Source organism: Oncorhynchus masou, chromosome 13 (genome assembly GCF_036934945.1).
Source record: "Oncorhynchus masou masou isolate Uvic2021 chromosome 13, UVic_Omas_1.1, whole genome shotgun sequence".
In the NCBI taxonomy this organism is placed as follows: domain Eukaryota; kingdom Metazoa; phylum Chordata; class Actinopteri; order Salmoniformes; family Salmonidae; genus Oncorhynchus; species Oncorhynchus masou.
This window is the reverse complement of record NC_088224.1, coordinates 82,926,894-82,946,874: the sequence shown is the minus strand read 5'-3', so window position 1 is coordinate 82,946,874 and position 19,981 is coordinate 82,926,894. Positions and strand designations below refer to the sequence as shown.

Sequence of the window (19,981 nt, the reverse complement as noted above, 5' to 3'; positions counted from 1 at the left end):
ATATCACTCCCCATCCACCTTGTGTAACCAATAGAGAATATACTTCTGAACTGTTTACATAAGCACAGTTCATCTGAGAGGGAGACTGTGTTTGCATTGTTGATGGGGCAAAATCTATTTGGGATACAGCTCTTTACTCCCAGGCAAGTCCAGACACCGTAAGCTCATCTCTCACAACCTATCATAACACACACTGCTCACCACCTTCTTTTTCCTATGTCTTCCTCTGGGCTCCTGGGGTTCCGAAGAGGCATTAACCGGCCAGGCGCGACCCGATTGGTCTGTTCTGAAGAGAAGTACTTCCTGGTCCTCCTCTGTTTGACCTGGAACCTGAACAAACAGAGGGAGAGGGTTATGGAGATGAATATAGCAGCAGGGTAGCCTAGTGGTTAGAGCGTTGGACTAGTAATCCGAAATGTTGCAAGTTCAACTCCCCGAACTGACAAGGTACAAATCTGTCGTTCTGCCCCTCCGTCAGTTCAAGGGCAGTCATTGAAAATAAGAATGTGTTCTTAACTGACTTGCCTAGTTAAATAGAGGTTAAAAAAATATATTAAAAATATAACAGAAAAACATATGCAAACACAATTCATCACATAGCAGACATTATAGAAGCAGTCCATTCATATTCTACAGTAAAATAAAGAATCCAGTATTATTTGTAAGGGGAACACGACAGGGGACAAGGCAGTTATTCATAGCTGGGTTAGCTTAGAGGAACACTGACCGTACGGAATAACGGCACACTGATAATACCCTAACTTACACAAACAAGAAAACAGTAAGCATGTTGTCCCCCACGAATGACGCAGCCCACGCGGGCTATTTACTGACAACAATTCGAGGTCAAACAGGACAGAGACATGCTTGTTCAAAGTTTGTAATTTCAGTTGATTACTACAGTGCCCCCGAGGGCTGAGCAGTGTCATTTTGTAAACTCTCTCTATGGCAAGATGCATCATTCACCCAAGTTTTTGTCAAAATCAGGCCAGTGGTGTGAGATATTGAATGTGACTAACGTACTAAAAGATGGCGACAGATGCATAGTTCCCCCTCCGATTTCATGTTGTTTAAGCCCTCCATGGTGAAAGTATAAATAAGCAGGAGAAAAAGGACAGAGCCCTCCACACGACCTTTCCAATCAGTCTTGAAAGAGAGAGAGCGCGGTAAGTGAATTGTCTCGTATGACTACTGGGTGTATCACTAACCATGATCACAAAAAAAGCAACAGTAAACATGCAGTCCCCCATGAATGATGCTGTGCCCCCCTTGGGATAATCAGTGACATTTTGTAAATATCCTATCTCTATGGCAAGACGCATGTGCCAAATTTTAGCACTGAGTCAAACAGATCAAGAGATAAACATGTGCCTGTGTTTGCAACATGTGTACCAAATTGTGTTCCAATACGAAAATCTTTGATTAATGTATATGCATTTGTGCCAGACCACGCCCACGTGAATGTTTATTGGTCAATAGTGGCCATGTTTTTTTTAGGTACAAGTCTGGAAATATTGCATTGAGAGACATTTGTCCATCGATGCCACATATCAAATGTTGTGCAGATCGGTCATTAGTTGCCAGGTGTGTTTTCTACAAAAACCTTTTGGGAAATCCACCATGGCAGACGATGGGTCTCCTGAGCCATGTGTGAGGAGATGGACTTATGGACTGAATTTCATGACTTTAGGTCAGACGGGGTGAGGGGAATAAGTATATAAGGGAAGTGTATAAGTATATAAGGGAAGTGTATAAGTATATAAGGGAAGTGTATAAGTATGTCAGGGAAGTGTATTAGGTTACGCACCTTTCAAAGTCTGCATTTTAGCGCCACCGTCTAGCCAATCGGTGTCATTTTGTAAATGTCAGATCTCTATGGCAAGATGCATCATTCACCCAAGTTGTGTCAAAATCAGGACAGTGCTGTCAGCCATCGCTTGTGACTATGTACGGATGGTGACCGATCCACATTCCCTTCCCTGATTTCATCGTGGGGGACAATGAAGAGTGTGGAAAAAAACACCAACAGCCCCACTCTCACTGAGGAGTCCTTGAGAGATTATAGCAGATCTCACCAAGAGAGGAAAAGTAATACATTAGCCTACTTATCCATATATACGTATTCCTCACTTGCGAAAATAGAAGCATCACAGAAAAACATAAACTGAGGAGATGTGGAGGGGAGGGTTCAAAATCAGACAGCTCACTAGAGTAGGGATCCCTAACTGTCGGACCTCTGACCATACATTCAAGAAAAAAAAGTGGGCCCAGCTGAATCCAGTTTGTGATCCCTGCACTAAAGGGTTTCATTCAAAGCTGATATGACAGAGAGGGGAGCGAGGAAAGAGAGAGGGGGGAATAGGAGAGGACATTCAAGGCGAGCGAGAGAAGCTAAAGAGAGATAGACAGCTTTGATTGACACCGCTAACAACAGACATGGACCATAACCTTTCCAAAAAAACCACATAGGCAAGTCAAGCGTTTCACTGAAGGTCTGATCATTGAAAACCACACATAACCCCTCTGTCATTACAAACTAAAAACAACTCCTACAATAAATTCACAGAGTTGTAAACAAACCACAAATTAGGTGTGTAATACTTTACCCAGCAGCTGAATAAACACGTGGTTGTGTTTATAAGTGGTTGTGGGACATTATGACCATGTAGTGAGCACTAGCCAGTCAAGACGCTGTGTTCAGTTCAGACGCCGTGAGCAGCGCAGCGTTAGGCTGCCAAGACGGCGTGAGCAGCTCAGCGTTAGGCTGCCAAGACGGCGTGAGCAGCTCAGCGTTAGGCTGCCAAGACGGCGTGAGCAGCTCAGCGTTAGGCTGCCAAGACGGCGTGAGCAGCGCAGCGTTAGGCTGCCAAGACGGCGTGAGCAGCTCAGCGTTAGGCTGCCAAGACGGCGTGAGCAGCGCAGCGTTAGGCTGCCAAGACGGCGTGAGCAGCTCAGCGTTAGGCTGCCAAGACGGCGTGAGCAGCGCAGCGTTAGGCTGCCAAGACGGCGTGAGCAGCGCAGCGTTAGGCTGCCAAGACGGCGTGAGCAGCTGCCAAGACGGCGTGAGCAGCTCAGCGTTAGGCTGCCAAGACGGCGTGAGCAGCTCAGCGTTAGGCTGCCAAGACGGCGTGAGCAGCTCAGCGTTAGGCTGCCAAGACGGCGTGAGCAGCGCAGCGTTAGGCTGCCAAGACGGCGTGAGCAGCTCAGCGTTAGGCTGCCAAGACGGCGTGAGCAGCGCAGCGTTAGGCTGCCAAGACGGCGTGAGCAGCGCAGCGTTAGGCTGCGGCGTGAGCAGCTCAGCGTTAGGCTGCCAAGACGGCGTGAGCAGCTCAGCGTTAGGCTGCCAAGACGGCGTGAGCAGCGCAGCGTTAGGCTGCCAAGACGGCGTGAGCAGCTCAGCGTTAGGCTGCCAAGACGGCGTGAGCAGCGCAGCGTTAGGCTGCCAAGACGGCGTGAGCAGCTCAGCGTTAGGCTGCCAAGACGGCGTGAGCAGCGCAGCGTTAGGCTGCCAAGACGGCGTGAGCAGCGCAGCGTTAGGCTGCCAAGACGGCGTGAGCAGCTCAGCGTTAGGCTGCCAAGACGGCGTGAGCAGCGCAGCGTTAGGCTGCCAAGACGGCGTGAGCAGCGCAGCGTTAGGCTGCCAAGACGGCGTGAGCAGCTCAGCGTTAGGCTGCCAAGACGGTTGTTTTGAAGGTTCCTCAGCTTTGAGTGTGTAAGATTCCTCACGCCTGTTGGAAGATGGATGATGCAATAAGTGGTAAATTTTAGCCACTGTATTATTAGTGGAGATATGACCTCTCTGTTAGGATAAACCCATACCAGGGCAGAAAAGACCACTAGAGTCATTACATCTGATGGGGGTAGATGTGTTGGAAGTGGAGATAGTCCAGAATACTAGAGTATATACAGTTGAAGTCAGAAGTTCACATACACAAGTTGGAGTCATTAAAACTCAATTTTCAACCATTCCACAAATTTCTTGCCCAAACTATAGTTTGTTAACAAGTCGGTTAGGACATCTACTCTGTGCATGACACAAGTCATTTTCCCACCAATTGTTTACATACAGATTATTTCACTAACAATTCACTGTATCACAATTCCAGTGGGTCAGAAGTGACTGTGCCTTTAAACATTTTGGAAAAATCCAGAAAATGTCATGGCTTTAGAAGCTTCTGATAGGTGTGTGGCCTACCTCAAACTCAGCGCCTCTTTGCTTGACATCATGGGAAAATCAAAAGAAACCAGTCAAGACCTCAGAAAATAAATTGCAGTTGTCCACAAATGTGGTTCATCCTTGGGAGCAATTTCCAAACGCCTGAATGTACCACGTTAATCTGTACAAACAATAGTACGCAGGTATAAACATCATGGGATCACGCAGCCGTCATACCGCTCAGGAAGGAGACACGTTCTGTCTCCTAGAGATGAACGTACTTTGGTGCAAAAAGTGCAAATCAATCCCAGAACAACAGCAAAGGACCTTGTGAAGATGCTGAAGGAAACAGGTACAAAAGTATCTATATCCACAGTAAAACGAGTCCTATATCGACATAACCTGAAAGGCCGCTCAGCAAGGAAGAAGCCACTGCTCCAAAACAGCCATAAAAAAGACCGACTACGGATTGCAATTGCACATGAGGACAAAGATCGTACTTTTTGGAGAAATGGTCCTCTGGTCTGATGAAACAAAAATAGAACTGTTTGGCCATAATGACCATCGTTATGTTTGGTGGAAAAGGGGGAGGCTTGCAAGCCGAAGAACACCATCCCAACCATGAAGCAAGGGGGTGGCAGCATCATGTTGTGGGGGTGCTTTGCTGCAGGAGGGACTGGTGCACTTCACAAAATAGATGGCTTCACGAGGAAGGACAATTATTTGGATATATTGAAGCAACATCTCAAGACATCAGTCAGGAAGTTAAGGCTTGGTCGCAAATGGGTCCTCCGAATGGACAATGACTCCAAGCACACTTCCAAAGTTGCAGCAAAATGACTTGTTGAGTGTAGGGGGCAGTCTTTTGTTTTTGGCTCAAAAACGTACCCATTTGAAACTGCCTATTTCTCAGGCGCAGAAACTAGAATTTGCATTTAATTGTCAGATTAGGACAGATAACACTATAAAGATTCCAAAACTGTCAAAATATTGTCTGAGTACGGTACGCCTGGGGCGGCAGGGTAGCCTAGTGGTTAGAGCGTTGGACTAGTTCAAACCCCCGAGCTGACAAGGGACAAATCTGTCATTCTGCCCCTGAACAGGCAGTTAACCCACTGTTCCTAGGCCGTCATTGAAAATAAGAATTTGTTCTTAACTGACTTGCCTAGTTAAGTAAAGGTAAAATAAATAAAAAAATAACAGAACTGATATTGCAGGCAAAAACCTGGAAGTGCTGTTTTTCCTGAAAGCTCTCTGTCCCATTGGATGCCTTGCCTCAATTTAAAGGGATATCAACCAGATTCCTATTCCTTTGGCTTCCTCAAGGTGTGAACAGTCTTTAGACATAGTTTCAGACTTTTATTGAGAAAAATGAGCGAGAAAGAACCCATCGCGTCAGTGGATGGCTGGGTGCCGGCAGAGTTTTTCATACGGAACAGCCATTTTCTCTCTCTCTCCTATGGAAGAAGCTACATTCTGGTTGACATATTATCGATTATATATTGCAAAAACAACCTGAGGATTGATTATAAAAAACCGTTTGACATGTTTCTACGACTATTACGGACACTATTTGGAATTTTCGTCTGCGATGTCGTGACGGCTCGAGCCTGTGGATTTCTGAACATAAACGCACCAAACAAATGGAGGTATTTTGGATATAAAAAATAATCTTTATGGAACAAAAGGAAAATTTATTGTGTAACTGGGAGTCTCGTGAGTGCAAACATCTGAAGTTCATCAAAGCTAAGCAATTTAATTTATTGCTTTTCTGACCAATCTACTTGGCTGCTAGCTGTTTGTAATATTTTGTCTACTGAGAGAGATGTTCTTATATAAACGCTTCGTATGCTTTCGCCGAAAAGCTTTATTGAAATCTGACACGCCAGGTGGATTAACAACAAGCTAAGCTGTGTTTTGCTATATTGCACTTGTGATTTCATGAAAATTTAATCTTTTTAGTAATTTAATTTGGCGCTCTGCAATTCAGCGGATGTTGATGACAATGATCCCGCTAACGGGATGGGTGCGTCAAGAAGTTTAAGGACAACAAAGTCAAGGTACTGGAGTGGCCATCACAAAGCCCTGACCTCAATCCTATAGAAAATGTGTGGGCAGAACTGAAAAAGCGTGTGTGAGCAAGGAGGCCAACAAAACTGACTCAGTTACACCAGCTCTGTCAGGAGAAATGGGCCAAAATTCACCCAATTTATTGTGGAAAGCTTGTTGAAGACTACCCAAAACATTTGACCCAAGTTAAACTATTTAAAGGCAATGCTACCAAATACTAATTGAGTGCATGTAAACTTCTGACCCACTGGGAATGTGATGAAAGAAATAAAAGCTGACATAAATCATTCTCAACACTATCATTCTGACATTTTACATTCTTAAAATAAAGTGGTGATCCTAACTGATCAAAAACAGTAGATTTTTACTCAGATTAAATGTCAGGAATTGTGAAAAACTGAGTTTAAATGTATTTGACTAAGGTGTATGTAATCTGATGGAGGTAGATGTGTTGGGAGTGGAGATACTCTAGAATACTGGAGTATATAAATCTGAAGGAGTGAGAAAATAGGTTATTGTCAAAGACAACTCTTACTGCGCACCAGAGAGAATATAAACTTCTTTACAGGCATTCAGACAGCAGGTATTCAGAGAGAAAGGCAGGCAGGCAGGCAGACAGGCAGGCAGGCAGGCAGGCAGGCAGGCAGGCAGGCAGGCAGACAGGGCTAAAGCAGTCAATCAGCCTGCAGGCTTGTACCTACTGAGCACTGTCAGTCAGTCAGCTGACAGTGATTTAGTCTGTTCTAATGTGCTAGTGGTCATCTCCACAAGAGTAGCACATACATACAGTCGGCTACTACCTTATCATCTTGGCTCCCTGACGGGTAATGCTGTCCCTCCCTATACACCTCCACTCACCCTGTCCGATTTCCCAGGTTGCTGTGCGGCACGTTTCTCCTTGGCATTACGGGCTGATTCCAGCTGAGTCTTCAGTTTCTCCATCAGAGCCTAAAGGTGACACACATTTAAAAACTTCACATGTTCCGTGACTGCACCCCACCCCACCCACACTAATGATGTCAGATGTTGCATGTGTGGATTTCTCGTACACAGAGTGCTGTTTCTCCATCCATGTCACACAGAACAACATTTAACAACCTCTCCTGATTGTATTCCACCATTACAAGAGGCTGATAGTAGAATCACTGATTGAACATAACATAGTAGTCTGGTGTCCTTCACCGCGGCTGCCCTTCCCATGAGTCTAAATATTACAGCTTACTGAATAACAGATGTTCTCACCACCATCTAACCCTCTGTCTCATGACAGGGACGTGGACAATGTGGAAGAGTAGCAGAGGAAGCCAATGAGTGTGTGTGTGTAGTAGTAGTAGTAGTATGTGCCTGGCCCATCTCGGCCAGGCCCTTGTCAACTAAGAGGAGCTGGCTGTGACTGGACACTGTCAGAGCAGACATTGTGATGGGGATCTAGATAAGTAGTGGCCACATCCACACTAGGTCCTCTGACGGGGATCTAGATAAGTAGTGGCCACATCCACACTAGGTCCTCTGATGGGGATCTAGATAAGTAGTGGCCACATCCACACTCGGTCCTCTGATGGGGATCTAGATAAGTAGTGGCCACATCCACACTCAGTCCTCTGATGGGGATCTAGATAAGTAGTGGCCACATCCACACTCAGTCCTCTGATGGGGATCTAGATAAGTAGTGGCCACATCCACACTAGGTCCTCTGACGGGGATCTAGATAAGTAGTGGCCACATCCACACTCAGTCCTCTGATGGGGATCTAGATAAGTAGTGGCCACATCCACACTCAGTCCTCTGATGGGGATCTAGATAAGTAGTGGCCACATCCACACTCAGTCCTCTGATGGGGATCTAGATAAGTAGTGGCCACATCCACACTCAGTCCTCTGATGAGGATCTAGTGACAGATGCCCATGCAAACTGTAGTACTATATACTACAGATTAGCTGGCCTCAGTACTATATACGACAGTTTGACTGGCCTCGGTACGCCAAACTGTGGTACAGAGTACCGAGGCCAGCCAAACTGTCGTACAGAGTACCGAGGCCAGCCAAACTGTCGTACAGAGTACCGAGGCCAGCCAAACTGTCGTACAGAGTACCGAGGCCAGCCAAACTGTAGTATATAGTATCGAGGCCAGCCAAACTGTAGTATATAGTATCGAGGCCAGCCAAACTGTAGTATATAGTATCGAGGCCAGCCAAACTGTAGTATATAGTATCGAGGCCAGCCAAACTGTAGTATATAGTATCGAGGCCAGCCAAACTGTAGTATACAGTAATGAGGCCAGTAAAACCTTAACGATTGACAGAGATGGATGGGGGTTGAGTGGACAGAGTGACTTCTACACTGCTCAAAAAAATAAAGGGAACACTTAAACAACACAATGTAACTCCAAGTCAATCACACTTCTGTGAAATCAAACTGTCCACTTAGGAAGCAACACTGATTGACAATAAATTTCACATGCTGTTGTGCAAATAGAATAGACAACAGGTGGAAATTAGGCAATTAGCAAGACACCCCCAATAAAGGAGTGGTTCTGCAGGTGATAACCACAGACCACTGCTCCGTTCCTATGCTTCCTGGCTGATGTTTTGGTCACTTTTGAATGCTGGCGGTGCTTCACTCTAGTGGTAGCATGAGAAGGAGTCTACAACCCACACAAGTGGCTCAGGTAGTGCAGCTCATCCAGGATGGCACATCAATGAGAGCTGTGGCAAGAAGGTTTGCTGTATCTGTCAGCGTAGTGTCCAGAGCATGGAGGCGCTACCAGGAGACAGGCCAGTACATCAGGAGACGTGGAGGAGGCCGTAGGAGGGCAACAACCCAGCAGCAGGACCGCTACCTCCGCCTTTGTGCAAGAAGGAGCATGAGGAGCACTGCCAGAGCCCTGCAAAATGACCTCCAGCAGGCCACAAATGTGCATGTGTCTGCTCAAACGGTCAGAAATAGACTCCATGAGGGTGGTATGAGGGCCCGACGTCCACAGATGGGGGTTGTGCTTACAGCCCAACACTGTGCAGGACGTTTGGCATTTGCCAGAGAACACCAAGATTGGCAAATTCGCCACTGGCGCCTTGAGCTCTTCACAGATGAAAGCAGGTTCACACTGAGCACTTGACAGACGTGACAGAGTCTGGAGACGCCGTGGAGAACGTTCTGCTGCCTGCAACATCCTCCAGCATGACCGGTTTGGCGGTGGGTCAGTCATGGTGTGGGGTGGCATTTCTTTAGGGGGGCCGCACAGCCCCCCATGTGCTCGCCAGAGGTAGCCTGACTGCCATTAGCTACCGAGATGAGATCCTCAGACCCCTTGTGAGACCATATGCTGGTGCGGTTGGCCCTGGGTTCCTCCTAATGCAAGACAATGCTAGACCTCATGTGGCTGGAGTGTGTCAGATGTTCCTGCAAGAGGAAGGCATTGATGCTATGGACTGGTCCGCCCGTTCCACAGACCTGAATCCAATTGAGCACATCTGGGACATCATGTCTCGCTCCATCCACCAACGCCACATTGCACCACAGACTGTCCAGGAGTTGGCGGATGCTTTAGTCCAGGTCTGGGAGGAGATCCCTCAGGAGACCATCCGCCACCTAATCAGGAGCATGCCCAGGCGTTGTAGGGAGGTCATACAGGCACGTGGAGGCCACACACACTACTGAGCCTCATTTTGACTTGTTTTAAGGACATTACATCAAAGTTGGATCAGCCTGTAGTGTATTTTTCCACTTTAATTTTGAGTGTGACTCCAAATCCAGACCTCCATGGGTTGATAAATTTGATTTCCATTGATAATGCTAGGGGAAGGGCCTATGGGCAGGGGTATATGGAACGCGTTTAGAATGGGTAATTATCTGTGTATTTTTTGTGTGTGACGAGGTAGGATGAGGAGATGCAACACAGCGATCATGTGGATGACCTCACCGTGTTACCCATAATCTCTGCCTTCACCAGCCTGGCCCCCAATTTGTTCATCTCTTCATCTGTGAGGATCGGTACCTCTTCCTCCTCCTCACTCAAACTGTCACTACTGCTGTCAGATCTGAAGACACAGGGAAGAAGTTAGATGAAGCAAAGACAACAAGGCGTACACATTGTAAACATCAGAGACCTGTGTGTGTTAGAGGGATGTCCAAGAGGTTCTGGTAAATGTAGTCTAGACACACCGATCCATCAGGACATTATAGCTGTCCCAGCACTCAACTGCGTACAAATAAACAGCTTGTTCTGCTCTCTTCTCCACCGATGGCTCGCTCTCTCCCTCCATCTCCACCCGTCGCTCTTTCCGGTCCATTTCCCTGCTCTTTCACCCTCCATCCATCTCTAACCACCTCTCCCCTCTTTCTGCCATGTTCTTTCACCCTCCATCCATCTCTAACCACCTCTCCCCTCTTTCTGCCATGTTCTTTCACCCTCCATCCATCTCTAACCACCTCTCCCTCACCCCTCTTTCTGCCATGTTCTTTCACCCTCCATCCATCTCTAACCACCTCTCCCCTCTTTCTGCCATGTTCTTTCACCCTCCATCCATCTCTAACCACCTCTCCCTCACCCCTCTTTCTGCCATGTTCTTTCACCCTCCATCCATCTCTAACCACCTCTCCCTCTCCCCTCTTTCTGCCATGTTCTTTCACCCTCCATCCATCTCTAACCACCTCTCCCCTCCCCTCTTTCTGCCATGTTCTTTCACCCTCCATCCATCTCTAACCACCTCTGCCATGTTCTTTCACCCTCCATCCATCTCTAACCACCTCTCCCTCACCCCTCTTTCTGCCATGTTCTTTCACCCTCCATCCATCTCTAACCACCTCTCCCTCACCCCTCTTTCAGCCATGTTCTTTCACCCTCCATCCATCCAGACTGTTTCTTTCTGCCATGTTCAGATCCATCCATCTCTAACCACCTTCCCTCCCCCTCTTTCTGCCATGTTCTTTCATCCATCCAGACTGTTTCTCTAACCACCTGTTTCCTCACAGATTCTTTACCTTCCATCCAGACTGTTTCTCTCACAGATTACCTACCCTTCCCTCCAGACTGTTTCTCCTTTCTTTCACCCTCCATCCATCTCTAACCACCTCTCCCTCAGACTCTTTCCCATGTTCTTTCCCTCCACTGTTTCTCTAACCATCCCTCCAGACTGTTTCTCTCACAGATTACCTACCCTTCCCTCCATCCATCTCTAACCACCCTCTCCCCTCCAGACTGTTTCTGCCATGATTCTTTCACCCTCCATCCATCTCTAACCACCTTCCCTCCCCCTGTTTCTGCCATGTTCTTTCACCCTCCATCCATCTCTAACCACCCCTCCCTCACCCCCTCTTTCTGCCATGTTCTTTACCCTCCATCCATCTCACCCACCTCTCCCTTACCTCCATCCCTTTCTCCATGTTCTTTCACCCTCCATCCATCTCTAACCACCCTCCCTCCAGACTGTTTCTCTGCCATGTTCTTCTAAAATGGCACCTTAATTTCCTCCTCTTCCCCTCTTTCTTGCTAATGATTCATTTCAAACCCTCCATCCATCTCTAAGGAAAGAAAGAGTTCTTTCTGAGATGTTCTGGGAATTCAGGGAGTCCATCCATCTCTAAGTAAATATCCCTCTCCCCTCTTTCTTCAGTGAGTTCTTTCACCCTCCATCCATCTCTAACCACCTCTCCCTCTCCCCTCTTTCTGCCATGTTCTTTCAAAACCCTCCATCCATCTCTAACCACCTCTCGTGTGAGAGGTCCTCTTTCTGCCATGTTCTAGGATGAAGCAATCCAAGGTTTTCTCCATCAGTAGACAGGAACTCTTTCTGCCATGTTCTTTCACCCTCCATCTTATTCTCTAAGTTACCTCAGGTTCCCTTCCCCTCTTTCTGCCATGTTCTTCTCCATCCATCTCTAACCACCTCCCTCCCCAATCTTTCTGCCATGTTCTTTCACCCTCCCATCTCTAACCACCTCTCCCTCTCCCTCTTTCTGCCATGTTCTTTCACCCTCCATCATCTTAACCTCTCCCTCTCCCCTTTTCTCCATCCATCTCTTGCTTCTACCCCTCTTTCTGCCATGTTCTTTCACCCTCCATCCATCTCTAACCACCTTGTCTCCAACATATTAACCCCCTCTTTCTGCCATGTTCTTTCACCCTCCATCCATCATCTAACCACCTCTCCCTCTCCCATCTTTCTGCCATGTCATCTTTAACCTCCATGTCATCTAACACCTCTCCCCTCCCCTCTTTCATCCAACATGTCATCCAACCTAACCTGCCCTTGTCATCCCTATTAACCCCCTTTCTGCCAGACCTTGTCTCCCTCTAACCCCCTTTCTGCAACATGTTCCATCCATCTCTAACCTGCCCTCATCCAACATATTAACCCCCTCTTTCATCCCATGTTCTTTGCCCTGTCATCCATCATCTAACCTGCCCCTGTCTCTCCTTTCTGCCATGACCTTGTCATCCCTATTCCCCTCTTTCTGCCATGTTCTTTCCCCTCCATCCATCTCTAACCACCTTGTCATCCCTCAACCTCTTTGCCATGTTCTTTCACCCTCCAACATATTAACCTGCCCTGTCATCCATGTTCTTTAACCTGCCCTTGTCATCCCATATTTCTGCCATGTTCTTTCACCCTCCAGATTACCTCTCCCTTAACCTGCCCTTTCAGACATGTTCTTTCCCCTCCATCCAGATTAACCTGCCCTTGTCATCCCCTTCTTTCTCCCATGTTCTTTCCCTTCCATCCAACTCTAACTTTCTGCCCCTTGTCATCCAACTAACCCCCTTTCATGCCATGTTCTTTCACCCTCCATCCATCATCTAACCTGCCCTTGTCATCCAACATATTAACCCCTCTTTCTGCCATGTTCTTTCCCCTCCATCCATCTCTAACCTGCCCTTGTCATCCAACATATTAACCCCCTTTTCATCCCATGTTCTTTCACCCTCCATCCATCTCTAACCTGCCCTTGTCATCCAACATATTAACCTGCCCTTGTTCCAACATTTAACCTGCCCTCCATCCATCTCTAACCACCTTGTCATCCAACATATTAACCCCCTTTCATGCCATATTCTTTCACCCTTGTCATCCATCATCTTAACCTGCCCTCACCCCTCTTCTGCCATGTTCTTTCACCCTCCATCCATCTCTAACCACCTCTCCCCTCTTTCTGCAACATGTTCTTTCCCTTGTCATCCATCTCTAACCACCTCTCCCTCACCCCCTTGTCATCCCATATTAACTTTCCCTTGTCATCTCAACACCTCTCCCTAACTCTTTCTGCCTTGTCTTTCACCCTCCATCCATCTCTAACCCTCTCCCCTCTTTCTGCCATGTCATCTTAGAGAGAGGAACCACCATTCCATTCTAAACATCTTAACAGTTCTGCTTTCACCCTTGTCATCCCTCTAACCTGCCTCTTTCTGCCATGTTCTTTCACCCTCCATCCATCTTACCTGTCATCCCCCTTTCTGCCTCTTTCACCCTCCATCCATCTGTTTCTGGAACCCCTCTTTCTGCCATGATCCATCCATCTCTAACCACCTTCCCTCTCCCCAGTTCCAGACATGTTCTGGTCACCCTCCATCCATCTCTAACCACCTCTCCCTCTCCCCTCTTTCTCTCACCCTCCATCCATCTCTAACCACTTCCTCTCCCTCTCCCCTCTTTCACCCTCCATCCATTTAACCACCTCTCCCCTCTCCCCTCTTTCTGCCATGTTCCATGATGCCATGTTCTTTCACCCTCCATCCATCTCTAACCACCTCTCCCTCTCCCCTCTTTCTGCCATGTTCTTTCACCCTCCATCCATCTCTAACCACTATCCCTACCCTCTTTCTGCCATGTTCTTTCACCCTCCATCCATCTCTAACCTTTAATGAAAAACCCCTCCCCTCTTTCTGCCAGTTCTTTCACCCTCCATCCATCTCTAACCACCTATCCCTCTCCCCTCTTTCTGCCATGTTCTTTCACCCTCCATCCATCTCTAACCACACCCCTCTTTAACTGCCATGTTCTTTTCCATCCATCTCTAACCACCCTTCTCCCCTCTTTCTGAACCAGACCCTGCCATCCATTTCTCTCACAGCCATGTTCTTTCACCCTCCATCAGGAACTCTAACCACCTTCCCACCCCTCTTTCTGCCATGTTCTTTCACCCTCCATCAAGATGTTTCTCTTTCTGCCATGTTCTTTCACCCTTCTCACCGTCTTGTCTCAAGGTACCTGTCTCCTTCCCTCCAGACCAGACCCTTCCCTCCAGACTGTTTCTCTCACAGATTACCTACCCTTCCTCCAGACTGTTTCTCTCACAGATTACCTACCCTTCCCTCCAGACTGTTTCTCTCACAGATTACCTACCCTTCCCTCCAGACTGTTTCTCTCACAGATTACCTACCCTTCCCTCCAGACTGTTTCTCCACAGATTACCTACCCTTCCCTCCAGACTGTTTCTCTCACAGATTACCTACCCTTCCCTCCAGACTGTTTCTCTCACAGATTACCTACCCTTCCTCCAGACTGTTTCTCTCACAGATTAATACCCTTCTAAAATGGCACCTTAATTTCACGCTGCAGAGGTTTAAAGGGCTTCTGGGTGCTGGTTGAACTTAATGACTTAGCTAATGATAGAGAGAGAAGGGGGAGCATTAGAGCAAAAAAGGACAGAGAAAGAGAAAGGAAAGAAAGAGTAAGAGGAATGTAAAATCGGAAGGGAGAGAGATGGGAGTTGAGGTGGGAATAGAGGGAGTGAGGGCGAGAAAAAGAGCGAGAGTAAATATGAAGGAGAGAAGGTCTGGTTAATTCAGTGAGTTCTATGGTGAGTGACGTGATAACTGCTGAATGGGTAAACTGTCACCGCGCAGACTGTCACCGCGCAGACTGATGAATGGGGGGAATGATTGCGTGTAAACAAAACAAAAAAGGAGAAGGTCAAGTAGAGGAGAGATTCGTGTGAGAGGTCATTTTAAAGTTAGGATGAAGCAATGGGAAGGTTTTCTCCATCAGTAGACAGGAACAGGGTCAAGGACAGTGTCTGTGTGGAAGCATACTATCTTATTCTCACAGAGAATAGAGTTACCAGGTTCAGAGTTCAGATAATCTTCTGGGGATTGAAAGAATGCTTCTACATGTTCAGTCTAGCCAATAACTAAAGATCTCTAGTACCCCTCCAACATATGAACCTGCCCTTGTCATCCAACATATGAACCTGCCCTGAACGGATGTACTCAAGGTTCCTTGTCATCCAACATATTAACCTGCCCTTGTCATCCAACATATTAACCTGCCCTTGTCATCCAACATATTAACCTGCCCTTGTCATCCAACATATTAACCTGCCCTTGTCATTCCAACATGTTAACCTGCCCTTGTCATCAACATATTAACCTGCCCTTGTCATCAACATATTAACCTGCCCTTGTCATCCAACATATTAACCTGCCCTTGTCATCCAACATATTAACCTGCCCTTGTCATCCAACATATTAACCTGCCCTTGTCATCCAACATATTAACCTGCCCTTGTCATCCAACATATTAACCTGCCCTTGTCATCCAACATATTAACCTGCCCTTGTCATCCAACATATTAACCTGCCCTTGTCATCCAACATATTAACCTGCCCTTGTCATCCAACATATTAACCTGCCCTTGTCATCCAACATATTAACCTGCCCTTGTCATCCAACATATTAACCTGCCCTTGTCATCCAACATATTAACCTGCCCTCGAGAGACGGTGAAAAAATCAGGATATCGTGTCATCATATTAACCTGCCCTTGTCATCCAACATATTAACCTGCCCTTGTCATCAACATATTAACCTGCCCTTGTCATCCAACATATTAACCTGCCCTTGTCATCCAACATATTAACCTGCCCTTGTCATCCAACATATTAACCTGCCCTTGTCATCCAACATATTAACCTGCCCTTGTCATCCAACATATTAACCTGCCCTTGTCATCCAACATATTAACCTGCCCTTGTCATCCAACATATTAACCTGCCCTTGTCATCCAACATATTAACCTGCCCTTGTCATCCAACATATTAACCTGCCCTTGTCATCCAACATATTAACCTGCCCTTGTCATCCAACATATTAACCTGCCCTTGTCATCCAACATATTAACCTGCCCTTGTCATCCAACATATTAACCTGCCCTTGTCATCCAACATATTAACCTGCCCTTGTCATCCAACATATTAACCTGCCCTTGTCATCCAACATATTAACCTGCCCTTGTCATCCAACATATTAACCTGCCCTTGTCATCCAACAATTAACCTGCCCTTGTCATCCAACATATTAACCTGCCCTTGTCATCCAACATATTAACCTGCCCTTGTCATCCAACATATTAACCTGCCCTTGTCATCCAACATATTAACCTGCCCTTGTCATCCAACATATTAACCTGCCCTTGTCATCCAACATATTAACCTGCCCTTGTCATCCAACATATTAACCTGCCCTTGTCATCCAACATATTAACCTGCCCTTGTCATCCAACATATTAACCTGCCCTTGTCATCCAACATATTAACCTGCCCTGGTCATCCAACATATTAACCTGCCCTTGTCATCCAACATATTAACCTGCCCTTGTCATCCAACATATTAACCTGCCCTTGTCATCCAACATATTAACCTGCCCTTGTCATCCAACATATTAACCTGCCCTTGTCATCCAACATATTAACCTGCCCTTGTCATCCAACATATTAACCTGCCCTTGTCATCCAACATATTAACCTGCCCTTGTCATCCAACATATTAACCTGCCCTTGTCATCCAACATATTAACCTGCCCTTGTCATCCAACATATTAACCTGCCCTTGTCATCCCCAACATATTAACCTGCCCTTGTCATTCAACATATTAACCTGCCCTTGTCATTCAACATGCATGTCTGTGAATCCTGTTGGAAAACTTGCTTAAATATCCAAGCATGTTAGATGAGTGATTAGTATAGGGGAGAGAGGAAGACAACATTAATTGCTAAACAGTTGGAACAGTTCTGTGGCGACTGTGTATTTGACCTCTGACCTGGATGATGTCACTACAAGCCTGTTGCTGCTATGACACTGGTCAGGAGTAGACATGGTTTTCCCAGACTCCCTCTCTTTATCCTGCTCCGATTTTCCTGAAGCAGATCTCTGTCCGGAGCTGCTCTTGCTCCAGGCCGGACCGCTGCTCTTCAGATCCAACTCCTCAATGTCAGACCCAGGTTTCAGGAAACCCATGGAAGCTCTGGCCGGAGCAGGGGCTGACACTCCTAGAAAAGAAACTCATCAGTAGAGTGTGTGTGTGTATACACACACACATATATATATACAGGTAGACATATATATACACACAAATACACAAACACACAGACATATATAAGTACACACATATACACACACACATATAATATATACACACACACAGGTGGGAAAGAGTGGATGAGCTAGTTACACACACACACAAGAATGATATACATATATATATACACATACACATATATATACACACATATAGACACACACACAGGAACAGACATAATAAGACATGACACATATACACACACACACATATATATATATATATACACATACACACACACATACACACACACATATGTGAGTGTGGAACGAAGTACTACACTCAACTCACCATCATCATCGTCATCAGCAGGCTTGAGGAAGCGACTTTTCAGAGCTCCGAGGGACAGGGGAGGCTGAATCTGGCCAAGCCCAGAGCCAAGGCTCTCATCCCCACCCCTCTCTCTGTGTCTGTCCCTCTCTCTGCCTCCACCCCTCTCTCTATCCCTGTCACTAGGTCTACCTCCATCCCTCCCTCTGCCTCCAGCTCTCTCTCTTTCCTGGTCACTAGGTCTACCTCCATCCCGCTCTCTCCCTCCGGCCCTCTCTCTATCCCGGTCACTAGGTCGACCTCCAGCCCTCTCTCTATCCCTGTCACTAGGTCTACCGCCATCCCGCTCGCTGTCTCCATCTCTAGCTCTGTTCCTATCCCGATCTCTGTCTCGGTGACGATCTCTTTCCCTCTCTCCATCTCTTTCTCCATCCCTCTCTTTCTCTCCAGGTAAGTCTCTACCCTTGTCTGGTCTCCTCCACCTCTCTCTATCCATCCCCACTTCTCCTTTCCTCCACATTCCATCTTCCTGTCCTCTCCTCCATCTTTGTCGGTCTCTCCCCTCTTCCTCTCCTCTCCCTTCCCCCTCTCCTCTCTTGTAGCCATACACAGCAATCTCAGCCTCATACATCCTCTTCTGAAACTTCTCCATGGACTGCAGGTGAGAAACACAAACACACATAATAAACAAACACAGGTGAGTGGTGTGATATGATGTTCCCATGGTGCATTTCAATGTACCCAAGGTGCAGTTCATGAGTTTTCTAACTTTTGACAGACGGAGCGCCGACACTGCATAAAAGGAAATAACCAGGGAGATAGGGAGAGAGTCTGACAGCAGGAACGCGTCAGCAGCAGGAACGCGGCAGCAGCAGGAACGCGGCAGCAGCAGGAACGCGTATGGAAGGATGCACGTTGGAGAATTTGTGTACATGTGAGAATGTTTACATAGTGATCTGTAAATACTATTTATACAGGTGTTTTTGTATGGATTATGTCTGCTTGCCTGTGTGTGCATGTACTCTCACCCCATATCGCTCTGCCACTATGACCTCCAGACTGCGTTGCTCTCGCTCTGCCTGCTCTCTCATCCTCTGGTAAGACTTCCTGAGCCAACCTAGTCCTCCATCATCTACAGTTGCAGCTACAGACAGACAGGGACGGGGAGAGATGGTGAGGAGAGACCGTGGAAGGCAGTAAGAAGGGAGGAAAGGAGGAGATGGCAAAGGAGAGAGAGAGTGAGCCAGAGGTGGACAAAGGCCAGAGGTAGGAGGGGAATAACTAGTTAACTTTTTACCTGTGGGAAATCAGAACATCATATTCAACTTCCCAAGAGAACAGCTAGGCCTCACCCTCTTCTACGGAACACAGCACAGAGAATGGGAACATTTCACATCTGCCTTCCCCAGAGAAGTCACCCCCTTCTCTCCCTCAATCTCTTTCCTCTCACACCATGTGCACGCACGTGTGTCAAAAGCCCAAGTTAAAAGTGAGGTTTAACAGCCTCCCCCCATTCTCTCTCACACCTCTTCATTACCCTCTTAGTCAAACCAGGGATGAGGAAAACAACATTCCCTTCTGACACACACAGCTTAGAGAGAGAAAAGAGTGTGTGTGTGTGTACTGTCAATGTCTGTATTTAGGAGTTTGGTTTGCATACATAAGTGACAGTGTGCGTCACTGTCTGTATGAGTGTTTTAAATCTGCTTATTCTGCCACTCTGTTAAAGTGAAGTTTAGGAGATGGCAGAGTGCACCCTTCTGAGCGGAGATGACACAGTCAGCTTAACAGAACCAAGCGCCTCTCTCTGTACCTCTTCCTTTAAAAAAATGTCTTCTCTCATTCCTCTCTATACTCCCTGCCTCCAGCAAATACTTTCTGTCTGCCTCCACCCTCTGCCTGCCTCCACCCTCTGCCTGCCTCCACCCTCTGCCTGCCTCCACCCTCTGCCTGCCTCCACCCTCTGCCTGCCTCCACCCTCTGCCTGCCTCCACCCTCTGCCTGCCTCAATCCTTGTGCCAGAAATGCTTTACCTGATTTGCCATGACAGTGTCTCCTTCTCCAACATTCTGTCTGTCTGTCTGTGATTTAAGTGGTGTCTGGGCCCTCAGTGACTGTACATACAATGAAAAC

At 47.0% G+C, this 19,981-nt stretch overlaps 1 protein-coding gene across 2 annotated transcripts in view; it reads right to left on the bottom strand.

The window, feature by feature from the left end:
- Nucleotides 1-19,981, bottom strand: part of cwf19l2 (CWF19 like cell cycle control factor 2) — a 42,701-nt gene that overhangs the window by 9,693 nt on the left and 13,027 nt on the right. Inside the window, exons 7-12 of one of the 2 annotated variants that reach the window (XM_064985280.1) lie at nt 18,877-18,992; nt 17,870-18,503; nt 17,261-17,489; nt 10,146-10,263; nt 7,085-7,174; nt 202-330 (exon numbers count right to left, since the gene is read on the bottom strand). In XM_064985280.1, coding sequence (XP_064841352.1) covers nt 202-330; nt 7,085-7,174; nt 10,146-10,263; nt 17,261-17,489; nt 17,870-18,503; nt 18,877-18,992 — 1,316 coding nt within the window. The remainder of the gene's footprint in view (nt 1-201; nt 331-7,084; nt 7,175-10,145; nt 10,264-17,260; nt 17,490-17,869; nt 18,504-18,876; nt 18,993-19,981) is intronic. The other variant, XM_064985281.1, reaches the window with a different exon arrangement.